Consider the following 13,923-nt stretch of genomic DNA (forward strand, 5'->3'; position numbering starts at 1 on the left):
CTGATAATTTTCTGCCCATTCTATCACTTACTGAGAAAGGTTGAAGTCTCTAGCTATAATTGGGGAATCGTTTTTTTCTCTTTTCAGTTCTATCAGTTTTTGTTTCAGATATTTTGCAGCACTGTTGTTTGGTGCACATACATTTACAATTGCTATGTTTTCTTGGTGGATTGATCCTTTCATCATTATGTAATATTCTTCTCCATCTTTGGTAATTTTCTTTGCTATGAAGGCTACTTAATCTGATATTAATATTGTCACTCTTGCTTTCTTTTGAGTAATGTTTGCATTGTATATCTTTCTCCATTATTTTACTTTCAACTTATATGTTTATATTTTTAGTATGTTTTTGGCAGACAGCATATATTTGGATCATGTTTTTTAATCTGCTCTGCCAACCTCTGACTTTTAATGGGTTTAGACCATTTATATTTAATGTAATTATTGATATGCTAGGGCTTAAGTGTGCTAATTTTTTTTGGCTGCACCTGCAACATGTGAAAGTTCTGGGGCCAGGGATAGAACCTGTGACATGGGAGTGACCTGAGCCACAGCAGTAACAACACTGTGTCCTCAACCTGCTGAGCCACCAGGGAACTCCTGCTATTTTATTACATATATGTGTCTGTGTGCTCTCTCTGTTTCCTCTCTTTTCTTTTTCTTGCCCTCCTGAGGGTTACCTGAGCAAATTACTACAACTCAACCAGTGTGAAATAATCATTTTGAAGAGCCCCATAACTATTAATGAAATTGAATTTGTAATTTAAAACCCTCTCTAGGGAGTTCCCTTTGTGGCTTAGCACCTAACGAAGGATCCATGAGGATGCGGGTTCAATCCCTGGCCTTGCTCAGTGGGTTAGGGATTCGGCGTTGCCTTGAGCTGTGGTGTAGGTCGTAGGCGGGGCTTGGATCCCATGTTGCTGTGGCTCTGATTTGACCCCTAGCCTGGGAACCTCCTTATGGCGAGGGTACAGCCCTCAAAAGACAAAAAAAGACCAAGCTTGTATTCTTTGCTAGGTTTTCTCTGCTTTAAGTAGTTGACTCTTTTAGATAACTAAAAAACTAAATAAATAAATAACCCTCTCTGAAAATACCTCCACACCAAAATAGTCTCACTGGAAAATTCTGCCAGACATTTAAAGAAATAAAAAGTGATAACACTGGAAGAGAAATTTGAATCAAACTAAATGTAGTTATAAAATAAGTAGTTGATCATGGGAATGTGAATACGCTGTTGTAGTTTAAGAGGCTCTAGATATGCAGCTAGAAGAACTTAATGAAGGCAAACTTATGGGCATAAAGAAAGTGATTGTGATGGAAAGAATGAAGATGTCCCAGAGAAAATGATGGCAGAAAAGAAACTGCACATTAAGGAACCCTCAGAAAATTTTACAACAGTGAAAGCACAAAGGACAAAATGATGGAAAATGATCCAAACTTAGGAGTATGACAGTTTGCCAAGACATAGAAAAATTGCTTGCTCTGTGTCATAAGTTACGCAATTAAAAGGAGTCAAATACTATACTCTTGATAAGTTTTAGAAAGAGATAAAAGAGTTTAAATTCTCAGTGTTTCAAATTACAGCGTGTTAAATACATGTGTGATTTTACTATTTTTTATTTCCCCACATACTTATGGCCAGCAGTAAGAGAGTAAAATATTTTGATAAATTTTAAAGGTCACTCAACAATCATAATTTAACCATTGATGATTAAGATTGCTCTTCATAGTTTCATTTTGCGCAGTCATTTTTACAATACAATACCACTGTGCAAAGTGAGGACTATTTGATTTAATGACTACAGATCAGTCGTGTTTTGGAAGTGGCCAGTGAAGCAGAAGGGCACAAGGAAACGTTTAGAGCTGATGGATATATTTATTATCTTGGTTGTAGTTCTGGTTGCACAAATGTATATATATGTGTCAGAACTTACTAATTTGCACATGTTTAATATATTCAGCTTAATATATGTCATTTATACCTCAATAATATTAATGTGTCATCCATATATATATTATAAATATATATATAAATAATCATCACAAATAGAGGAGTATATAGATGGGTAAGAAAATGTGATAGTGGGTACATGAAGGCACAACAGTCTGTGATTAAAAGAGAGAAGGAAGACAAGATGTGACTATAAGATACCTGAGAACAGAACCCTTACTGTCAAATAGGTTTTCAGTATACATTTATTATTGTAAGGGGAATAGAACAAAGGAAGTAAAGAGGAAAATGAATAGGTGTTAGGAAAGAAAATTAGCAGACAACCAGAAGATATAGTTGACCCTTGAACAACATGAGTTTGAACTGTGTGGGTCCACTTCTATGCACTTTTTTCCCAATAGTAAATACTGTGGTACTGCACAGACTATCGTTAATTAAATCCACAGATCAAGAACCATGTATATAGAGGGCCAACAGTAAATAAATTATGTGCAAATTTTTTACTACACGAAGGTTCAGTGCTCCTTATCCCATCTTAAGAGTTAACTGTACATTCCTATCAGCATTGTATGAGGGTTCCTTTTTTTTTTGGCTACCATGCAGCAGTTCCCAGGCCAGGGATTGAACACGTGTGTCACAGCTATAACCAAAGCCACAGTGGTGACTATGCCAGATCCTTAAGCCCCTGAGCCACACTAAAACTCCCTATATTCCTTTTTTATTGGTTAATTTTATGACTTTTTATGTTAGGGTTTCTTTTTGTATATCTGGGTTTTTTCGTGGATTACATATTTCCTAGAAGTTAAGGAGGTGCCAGGTAACAGTTTGGTTATTTACACTTTTGAGAGAATATTTAGACAGTTTGAAATTAAAAGATGTAGCTTTATTCTCAAAAGCCACAAATAAAAGTATTCTCTTCTGATGTAACTGTCAAATCTAACAAATGTATGTTTCATAACAAAGCCTCGCAATTATTGCTTTTAGATTTAAGACTACTGTCTTCAACAATTGTGTATTACTTCCATATGAAAATAAATGTTCGTTAATATTATTTAATTGTAAAAATTCTTCCTGCCTTACAAATTTAAAAATTGTAAATCAACATGTAATAAGAACTTGATGGCATTCCTTAATTTTGTGCTAAATACTTTTAATAAAGAATGTGATAGCATTTCACAAGAGCATATGAAAAGTATCAGAATGTAAAAACAAAAATCTTTTAATGTATTATTTTGGATTGACTCCTCCACCTTAGTTTTGGTAAAATTAAAACCTCATTGGTTAATGATTTTCTACTGATGGATGTCTCAGTTCTCTAGAGAAAGTATCCTAAAATATACATCTGTTCAAGAAATTTAGAATGACTATTGTAGCAATAATTACTTAAGTTGAAACATACATGAAAATATTGGGAAATAACTTTTTACCATTATGTATGTATTGGTCAGGATAGGCCAACTGCTATAACAAACATCTCCAGAAGTCTCAGCATCTTAACACAATGAAGGTTTTATTTCTTGCACATAATCTCCCTCTAGTGTGGGTTTGGGATGTGAGTCACCTCTGCCCCACATAGTCATTCAGGGACTTAGGTTCTTTTTATGAGTGGCTCCTCTATCTTCTAGGTCTTTTCTCACTGCCTTTTTCACCCCCAAACTTCTAAATCCAGTCTGCAGAAAGAGAAAAGGCAGTATGGAAGGTTATGCATGTAGATTGGGGGAGAGGGGTTGTTAGGCTTTGAAGTGGATTATCCACACATATGCCATTAGCCAGAACTCAGTCGCATGGCCCATGTAACTGCAAAGGAGTGGGAAATGCAGTCTTGCTATGTACCTAGATGAAAAAAGAAACAGGATTTGGTGAACATATTAGCATTTCTCTGCTACTCTTTGGTAGCAGCATTACAAACTCAAAGCTATATGAGCACAGGAACCTTACTGATTTTATTCACCACTGTTAACCCTGTAGTTGATGCTATGATTCGCACTGCCCAGATTCCCATTCAGTCTTGAGACCTGTCCACATCTCTCAGCAGGATAGTCTCCAGGTTCCAAGAGGGAGTATCCCAAGAAATAAAAAGTGGAAGATGTTAGACTCGAGGCCTGGGCTCAGAAAATGGCACAGTATTACTTCCACCACATTTTATTAGAGCAGTCACAGAGAGCTCCTGGCTGAAGGGGAGGGAAATAGACCCTACCTCTCCACGGAAGGACTATCAAAGCATTTGTGAATTCCTTCAATCCATCACAATAATAGTATTTGTAATGTTTGTGTTTGAGTTACTTATTGCTTAAAGACAGATTACTCAATCAGTCAGAGAAATTTAAATGCTAATAAAACTAAACACTTGTTTTTTATTTATTACCTAATCTACAAGATTGTCAAATTCTTCAGAATGTTATTTCCTAATGGACTTACAGAAGTAATTTTGGAGGTATATAAATTAATTGACCTGATTCTTGGGTGCTAGAATTAGTCTATTCGTGCTGTGTAACTGAAGGCGCAGTGGGGAGTAGGGAGACATAACAGAGTAGGTGGAACAAATCCTTTCAGAATTTTTGTTCTGGCTTTCAGGCTGTTTTCTCCTCTATTCCATCGTCCTTTCCGAGGTTCTCTTGTCTCTTAGTTTGAGGTAGTGTAATGTGTGGATGCGATGATTGAGGGAAGGGGTACGGAGAATTATGAAATGGAGCCAGCTTGCATTATAAGTTCCTGCTGCTTAGATAAGTCTGTTCGTTACCACAGGAAATTTTTTGAAAGTAAGTTCAACACATGAAGATGATGTTAACCCTGTTACATGTTTTTTAGGTAAACCATGGATAAATTTGATGCTAGCAGATACTAAACAGGCTTTAGATTGTCTCTGTTTTGTTTTGTTTTCATTAGTACAGTTAAATTAGTTCCTATTGCAATAAGGTTCCAGTAGGAGGAAAGCAATGCTTCATGTTTGGTTGAAAGGAAGCGTGTGGGAGTTCCTGTTGTGGCGCAGTGGAAACAAATCCGACTAGGAACCATGAGGTTGTGGGTTCAATTGCTGGCCTTGCTCAGTGGGTTAAGGATCTGGCATTGCCGTGAGCTGTGGTGTAGGCTGGCAGCTGTAGCTCCGATCCATCCCAGGCTGGGAACCTCCATATGCTGTGGGCGGGGCCCTAAAAAAAGAAAGGAAGCTTGTATTATAAGTTATATCACACACAGTGGTTAATGATGTATTAACCATGTATATGTGTGCGTGATTTTCACATTATAGGTAAATGATTAACTTACTGTAAAAGCAAAAATAATCAGCATACAGTAGCAGTTGCTATGTACCAGCACTCCAGAAGCCCTCCTTCCACTCTTGCTCACTGACTTCCTTCACCATAGGTGACAGTTATGCCAGTTTTTAATCCTTCATACTGAGACTGGATTGTTTTGTTCATCATTATGGTTGTGAGATTCATCCATGCTGTTGCATATAGTATTTCTTTAAGTTTCACTTCCATGTCATAGTTCCATTGTGTGAATATACAACATTTTATTTATCCATTCTACTCTTGATAGGTATTTGGGTTGCTTTTAGGTTTCAGCTATTATCAAAATTGCTAATATGGACATTTTTATTCATCTTTTAGTGTACATATGTGTACTTTTTTGTTAAGTATATTCCTTGGAGTGGATTTGCTAAGTAATAGGGTATGCATATGTTCAGCCATAATACCTGCTACCAAATAGTTTGCCAAAATGATTGTACCAATTAACAGTTGCATCAGCAGTGGTTTGTTTGCTCCATTTCCTTATAAGCACTTGGTATTGTCATTTTTTTGGTCAGTCTTTTCAAGTTTAGCAGATTATGGCAGATTATGATTTCATTTTGCGTTTCTGTCGTGACTAATAAGGTTGAGAATCTTTTAAGTTTTCTTGCTATCTGGGTATCCTTATTTGTGAAGTGTATATTCAGATTTTTTGCCCAGTTTTTAATTGGCCTATCTGTAGTTTTCTAACTGATTTGTAAGAGTATATTATATATTGTTGATAAACACGTTTTTCAGTCTCTTCTTTTAATGGCTTTTGGGTCTTATATAAAGTATCTTTGTCTATCCCAAGGTCACAAAGATGTTTATTTTCATTTTTTCCAGAAGCTTAATAAATGTATTGGTTTAATTCACAGACATTTACAGTCTATCTTGTTCCACACAGAGTTTGAGGCATTAAGATGAATAGTTAAGCAAAATATTGTCCCTTTTAGAAAAACATGAATCTTGAAAAAAAATTAGATATTCTTAATTACCTTGTAGGTTATGCACCAAAAAGTTCAGCATAATTAATCTCATAGTCTCTGGAGAATTCATATGCATGTCTTGTCCTTTTCAGTTGGGCTCATTTTGGTTGGAAGCAGACCTCAGAAGCAGTTCCCAAATTTTTAGCTTCAATTAATATTTTAGAGGTCTACTTTTTTCCTCAAATGCTTTGTTGCCTTTGGCTTTAAAGACTCCATATGGTAGGAAAATTAAAATGTGCAAATGTGTGTGGTTATTAACTTTATTCACCATTATTTGTAGATTTTGGAAGAATGCTTAGGAGGAAATATTCATGCTCTGTTTACAAGGTGGACTATTCCTAGATATATATTTATATATATTTCTCTGAATTCATTTATGTTTATGAATCCTTCTTCATCCATAGTAACTCTAGAATTTTAAAAAAAAAAAAACTGGCTCCAGAAGCCTTTCAGATTAACAATTTTCATTATTTTATGGTGACACATATATCTCTTTCTTTTGTAAATGGCCTACCCTGTTCTTTAAAGTTGCCAGGGATTAATAATACAGATTTTCTCTCTTGGTTATATTTTGTGATGCTTCGTGTAGTATCCAAAACATCAATTGTAGAATGAGTCTTTGGTATGAGAAACATCTGTTTCTTCCCTTGCTTGGTTTCCTTGCCTTAACTATCAGGAGGCCTAAGGGGAAATATGAGGTTGCTCTGGCCTGTTGGGTAATTTGATGGAAGAATGGGAATCTTTCATCCATCATGTTATCCTGGCTCAGACTTATAGTCACTATCCTTTATGCTGGGGGAATGCCTTAAGTTTGTATAAATCCGTGGCCTCTTGGCTTTAACTCATCTACATAAATAGTGAAAATAATAAGAAATATAACAGTAACAATGGCATTATTTATTTGGCCTCATCCGTGGCATGTGGAAATTCCCAGGCCAGGGATGGAACCTGCACCATAGCAGCAACCCAAGCTGCTGCAGTGCTAATACCAGATCCTTAACACACTGCACCAAAAGAGAACTCCCAACAATGGCATTATGGATCATCTCTTTTTTACTATACATTATGATAAGCACTTTATGTATGATTTTTCATGTAATTGTCATAATAACCTTTTAAGTTTGATGTTATTATATCATAATTTATGATTATTATCCTTTTTAGCTAAGAAAACTGAACTTTATAGAAATTAAGTAATTGCCCAAGATTATCATGCGAATGAGTATCAGAAAAACAGGTTTGGGAGTTCCCATCGTGGCGCAGCAGAAACAAATCTGACTAGGAACCATGAGGTAGCTGGTTCAATCCCTGGCCTCATTCAGTGAGGTAAGGATCTGGCGTTGCCATGAGCTGTGGTGTAGGTTGCAGATGGAGCTCAGATCCTGCATTGCTGTGGCTGTGGTGTAGGCCTGCAGCTGTAGCTCTCATTCGACCCCTAGCCTGGGAACTTCCATATGCCACAGGTACAGCCATAAAAAGCATAAAAAAAAAAAAAAAAAACAGGTTTAGGGAGTTCCCGTCGTGGAGCAGTGGTTAACGAATCTGACTAGGAACCATGAGGTTGCAGGTTCGATCCCTGCCCTTGCTCAATGGGTTAAGGATCCGGCGTTGCCGTGAGCTGTGGTGTAAGTCACAGACGCGGCTCGGATCCCGCGTTGCTGTGGCTGTGGCGTAGGCTGGCAGCTACAGCTCCGATTCGACCCCTAGCCTGGGAACCTCCCATATGCCGCGGGAGCGGCCCAAGAAATGGCAAAAAGACAAAAACAAAAAACAGGTTTATGTGAGTCTATAGACTGTAATCATTACCACCATCCAGTATTGCAGAAAATCATGAATTTAGCTGAAATTTATTTTTGGTATGGAATCTGGTTGTGTCTTTGTATAGGTATCACCCTTTCTGCTATTTTCCCTTCTAGGTAAACATAGTGACCATTGCACTAAGAACACACAATGCACCAACATTTTGATAGGATGAATGGTGGTAGGGACCTAGAAGCCATAAGGGTAGTGAAGCATTTTCTTAGCAGTCACAGTGTTCACAGCAATTGACAAAACGGGATTTGTAGAACCATTTGCTTTCTAGAAAGGAATCTGCCATGCCTCCCAGTTGGCAGAGCAGAGGATTTCGCTAGGGTGGAAAGGGAACGCGTTCAGCTCCACTGTATGGCTTGAGTGCTCTTGGGCCCATCCAGTCAGTGCCTGGAATCTGTCATTTGTTGATTATTATCAGTGTCTTTCTTTTGCTTTTCTAGGATTGTGGCTGACAAGGTAAAGGAGGTCCTATTTATCCGACCCCGAAAGTACATCCACTGCTCCAGCCCAGAGACTGCAGAGCCTGGCTATATCAACATCACGGAGCTGGCGGCATCTGTGTGCCGCTATGACCTAGACGACATGGACATCTTCTGGCTCCAGGAACTCAATGAAGACCTCGCAGAAATGGGTAAGTTGTTTCCTCACAAGTAACTTGTTCCTTGACTCAATACCTAAATTTTTTTTTAAGTTGTCAAGACCATATATAACTTGCTTTTATTTTGTGGCTTCCTTTCTTTTCGGGCCTTTTCGATTATTTTTCTCTTTAATCTTAATCTTAATGAGGCATTTCCTGAAATGCATAAGTATATTAAAGTAGAGCAGTAACATTTAAATCTGACCTTTTCTTTCCTTGTTCATGGTGAATATCACAGATAAGGGACAGCATGTAGGTTTTACGAGGCTGTTTCCCAGTTCTGAATGTGAGATTGGTCATGCTGATTGGACTTCTGGTTGAGAAGCATTCCGAGACCAGTTCCTTGCTCAGCCCTGAAAAGTACCATGATCAGTGAGCAGAGCCAAGGGCAGTGGCACCTCTGGCATCTCCACCTGATGGAGAAAAGTTCCAACTTCAGCATTAGACAGCACCGCTGCAACTGACAGGTTGATGTGACAAGGATGCCTTAATGAAGGACTTGTAATTTTGCTGCCTGAAAGAATGCTCCCTAAAAGAAGAATGGCAGGCCTAGGGCAAAACATTTCCAAAGCGGTTCTTAGCTACCTCCAATGAGTTCTAGAGTTGTCATGCAGTTCTCAAAAAATAAAATAGGAGTTCTCATTGTGTCTCAGCAGGTTAAGAACCTGACTAGTATCCATGAGGATTTGGGTTTGATCCCTGGCCTCGATCAGTGGGTTAAGTATCCAGTGTTGCCATGAGCTGTGGTGTAGGTCACAGACGTGGCTCGGATCTGGCGTTACTGTGGCTGTGGCATAGGCCGGCAGCTGCAGCTCTGATTCAACCCCTAGCCTGTGAACTTCCATATGCCTCAGATGTGGTCCTAAAAAGGAATTAATTAATTAAATGAAGCAAAAACAAGCAAACAAAACTCGGATATAAACATAATAATAATTTTAAATAAATGTATACCATACAGTACTATACCAGCCATGCTCAGAAATCCTAGGCTGAAAGGAAACTCACCTTATACTTACATACAGCTCTTTTTGACCTGTCTTCAGTCTAAATGTTTAGGTCCAAATGGTCCTGTGAAACTGGGTGGTTTTTAAGTCTCTCTATGAGATACGGTGAAGGATATATTTGACTTTATTTTTGTTTGAATCCCATTTGTTCATTGTTAGTACAACAAGGATCAGTGGTTTTTCTTTTCTACCCTTTTTTTTTCCTCTCTTTCTTTTTTTCAAGGGCCGGTGGCATGTGGAAGTTCCCAGACTAGGGGTCGAATTGTAGCTGCAGCTGCTGGCCTACATCACAGCCACAAGAACACCAGACCCAAGCCAGGTATGTGACCTATACCACAGCTCACGGCAATGTCGGATCCTTCACCCACTGAGTGGGGCCAGGGTTCGAGCCCGCCTCCTCATGGGTACTAGTTGGGTTGATTTCCACTGAGCCACAGCAGGAACTCCTCTTTCTTTTGAAAAGGTTTGTATCTGAATGCATGCGAATAAAAAATTAAAATTAGATTAAATCCAGTTTAGCATAACGGTGATAGTTATTCTGCCAGTAACCGATACTTACTCCTTGCTTTTTAAAACATTTTGTTTTGTATTTTCTCTTGCTCTGCTTTCTAAGAGGAGAGGTCAGTTTAGGGTGCAAACCACAAAGAGAAGGGAATAAAAGACTGACAGGGAAAATGAGAATATGAGGGCATAATAAAGTGGAGCGATAACTCATTGTGCAGTTGTGTTATGAACTGTGTAGCATCCATATACTCTCCAGCCATTACAGTGCTGCTTTCAACATGAAAAGATCCCTTTGGTATTTTGCAATTAATTCCCTTTTGGATGAGTTGGGTTTTTTCCCAGTTCTTCTGATTTTCGTTTTATTTATTTTTTTAAGTATAGTTGATTTACAGTGTTGTGCCAATTTCTGCTGTACAGCATAGTGACCCAGTCATACATATACATACATATATATATATGCATACATACACACATTCTTTTTCTCATACTGTTTTCCATCGTGTTCTATCCCAGGAGACTGGATATAGTTCCCTGTGCTATAGAGTAGGACGTCATTGCTTATCCATTGTAAATGCAATAGTTTGCATTTACCAACCCCAAACGTCCCGTCCATCTCAATTCCCCCCCGCCCTTGGCAACTACAAGTCTGTTCTCTGTGTCTGTTTGAGTTTTTAAAAAATAAGCTTTAAAATTTTTTGGAATAGTTTTAGGTTTCAGAAAAGTTGCACGTTTAATAGTTACCATATACCCCTCGCACAGTTTCAGGTACCCTTAGTGTTAACATCTCACTTTACCATGGTATATTTGTCAAAGCTAAGAAACCACCACAAGTACAGTACTATTAGCTAAATTCCATACTTTATTGGGATTTCACCAGTTTTTCCACTAATGACCTTTTTCTATTCCAGGATCCCGTCCAGGATACCACATTGCATTTAGGCCTGGATGAGTTTTAAAAGACGATTGCCTTATCTCAAGCATTCCTTTAGAGTGAATGATACTGTAGTAAGGCTCTAAGAGCTTAAACTTTTAAAAACAATATTAAATTAAGCATTTTTAAATTCACATTAAGCAATTTAAAAAATTGAGTGCTTACTGCATGCCAGGCACTATACTAAGCAGTGTACAAACATGATCTCATCTCTGCCTCATAAGAAATCAGTGAGTTTGGTATTATTATCTTTATTTTTATAGATAAGGAGGCTAAACCCTAAGGAGAATGAATAGGAAATTCCCACTGTGATGCAGTGGGTTAAGGATCCGGCATTGTCTCTGGCAGCACAGGTTCAATCCCTGGCCTGGCTCAGTGGGTTAAGGGTCCCTCATTGCCACAGCTGTGGCTCAGATTCCATCCCTTGCCCAGGAACTTCCATATGCTACAGGTGTGGCTGAAAATGGGAAAAAGCAGATAAATAACTTGTCAAAGCTTACATAACCAATATGAGGTCAAGTGAGAATTTGAATCTAGGTGTTCTTATAACCAGACACTATACTTCTTCACTCCAGGGGGGAAAAGTGTAATTTGTCTTGGCCGGAAAAATTCAACATACTACCTGAGTAGTTTTGAGTTTCATAAGTAGCTACAACTTTGAAAAGGTAGTTTATGTGGAATTCCTAAAATGGAATACTTGGGTATATTTGTTTCGGATCATTTTGAAAATTATTCCTGAGTTTATAAGCTGTTAGAGTAAATATATGTGTGCGCTCACAAAACCATTGGTTCCCCTAAGAAGAAAGATGTTTAGTTGTTACCGGTAGCCACTATATGAATCTTTTAGTTGGGTTACTAAGTATAGAAGACTAAGAAAAATTAAAGTATGAAAGGAAAAGGAATCAAGAGGCAAAAAAGATAATTTCACAATTTGAAGTTTGACCTGTGTGAATGCTAATAAGTTTATTTTATATTATACTTTGCCATTAGAAAATATTACTGGATTTTTTAAAGTCACGTTTGAAAAACAAATATTTCATATGTATAAATCTCATATGCATACCTTGAATTTTCTTTAATGGCTTAATACCCTTTTTGTATGAAAATTTCCTTCTGTAACCATTAGATGTGCTCATTGGAACTAATTTGCTAAGAATAAATTATTATTTATGTCCAAATAGTTATGTGAGTCTAACTTTATTATACTGTAAATTAAAGTATTCAAAATTACAAAGTGCAGTGAAAGTCCTCCCTCAGTAGGAATAAGGGAAAACAGATTTAGGAGGAGACTGACTAGGATTTAGACAGAAAATTGAAAAGGTTACTGTATAACTTACAAGGAATATGGTGAAATGTATTTCTCCTTTCATGTGTCAAACACTAATATGTGATGATAGATAAATTTTAGAACAGCTCTAGCAAAAGATACTTTGAAATCTGGTTGTTTTAGATCAGGGAAGAGATGGTGTTATTCTTTAGAATTTCCCCACCTCCGTATCGGGCTCACAGTAGGTGATTTGGGAATGACAGCTGACTGATGGGTTGATTGATTGTTTGTATTTCTGTGCAGGTTGTGGGCCAGTTGATGAGAATCTTATGGAAAAGACAGTAGAAGTCCTGGAACGCCATTGCCATGAAAATATGAACCATGCTATTGAGACAGAGGAAGGGCTAGGCATAGAGTATGATGAAGATGTGATCTGTGATGTGTGCCGGTCTCCAGACAGTGAAGAAGGGAATGATATGGTGTTCTGTGATAAGTGTAACATCTGTGTACATCAGGTTAGTGAGAGTGGAGACCGCCACCTCCCCACGGTCAGCCTTTCTGAAGCTCAGTGATGATCTCCAGCACCCATATCTGGGTAGCAGCTTGCATTTAAGGGGGAAAACAAAGATTTGGCCTGGCTGTTCTTCAGTAATTTTTTAGAAGCAATACTTTTCATGATTCCCAAGGTGACTTAACTTACTAATGTTACTCCAGGGGGCTAAGCCCAGATCTTTATTGTGTTGCTTCATGCCCATGCCACTGAGATTGCCTTCTGCGATATTTTTTAGTCCCCTGGAGAGTCTCTTTGCTGCCTGCCTGGGAGTCTCTCTTCTGCCTTGGAGTCCCTGTTACATCATCAGGTTACACCCCTGGTCAGTAACCTTGGTAAATTTACACTTCCTACAGCTGGAAGTCTGGACTCCTTATCCTGGCACCCAAAGCTCTCCCCCATGTCCCAAATATATACCACTACCAGGAAACTAGGTCCACTCTACTTTTAACGATCATAGAATTTTAGGATTGTAAAAGACCGCCCCACTTCTTAATTTTACAGATAATACCAGGAGAGGTGAAGAGACCTTCCTCAAGCTCTTACAGCTAGTTATTTATCATTTGTTCGCTACCACACTAGCTTTTTAGTTAAACAGTAGTGATGACGATGATATCTGAACTCTTTTCAGCTCTTTGATTGTCTTCCCCCACAAGCCCTGTGCTCTAGTGAAGTAAGGTTACTCAGCGGGGCAGTGATAAATATTCCTGATGCTGTCCTGTGTCCGTGTTTCAGCCACACCAATTTAAAATACCTTCTCCCACCTTCAGCTATCAAAACTTTCTGTATTTTTCAAGATCTAGTTCAAATCCTTTCTTGAACTCCCTTACCCTAAAGTGATTTTTCACTCTTCTGAACCTGTTGTGTGTTTCATTTATTTATCTAGCAAATAGGTACGCAACACCATCCATGTGCCAGGACTGCTGCATGCTGAAGATACAGTGACGAAGAGGCAGACATGGTCTTTGCCCCCAGGGAGATCAGACTCTGGTGTAGGGTCTACAAGGAA

General features: G+C 38.2%; 1 protein-coding gene across 6 annotated transcripts in view; it reads left to right on the forward strand.

The window, feature by feature from the left end:
* JADE3 (jade family PHD finger 3) overlaps positions 1–13,923 on the forward strand; it is a 134,492-nt gene that overhangs the window by 89,996 nt on the left and 30,573 nt on the right. For all 6 annotated transcript variants that reach the window (XM_047765692.1, XM_047765691.1, XM_047765687.1 and 3 more), the window contains 2 exons: positions 8,462–8,652; positions 12,668–12,879. In XM_047765692.1, the coding sequence (XP_047621648.1) occupies positions 8,462–8,652; positions 12,668–12,879 (403 nt within the window). The remainder of the gene's footprint in view (positions 1–8,461; positions 8,653–12,667; positions 12,880–13,923) is intronic.

This window comes from Phacochoerus africanus, chromosome X (genome assembly GCF_016906955.1).
Source record: "Phacochoerus africanus isolate WHEZ1 chromosome X, ROS_Pafr_v1, whole genome shotgun sequence".
Taxonomy (NCBI): domain Eukaryota; kingdom Metazoa; phylum Chordata; class Mammalia; order Artiodactyla; family Suidae; genus Phacochoerus; species Phacochoerus africanus.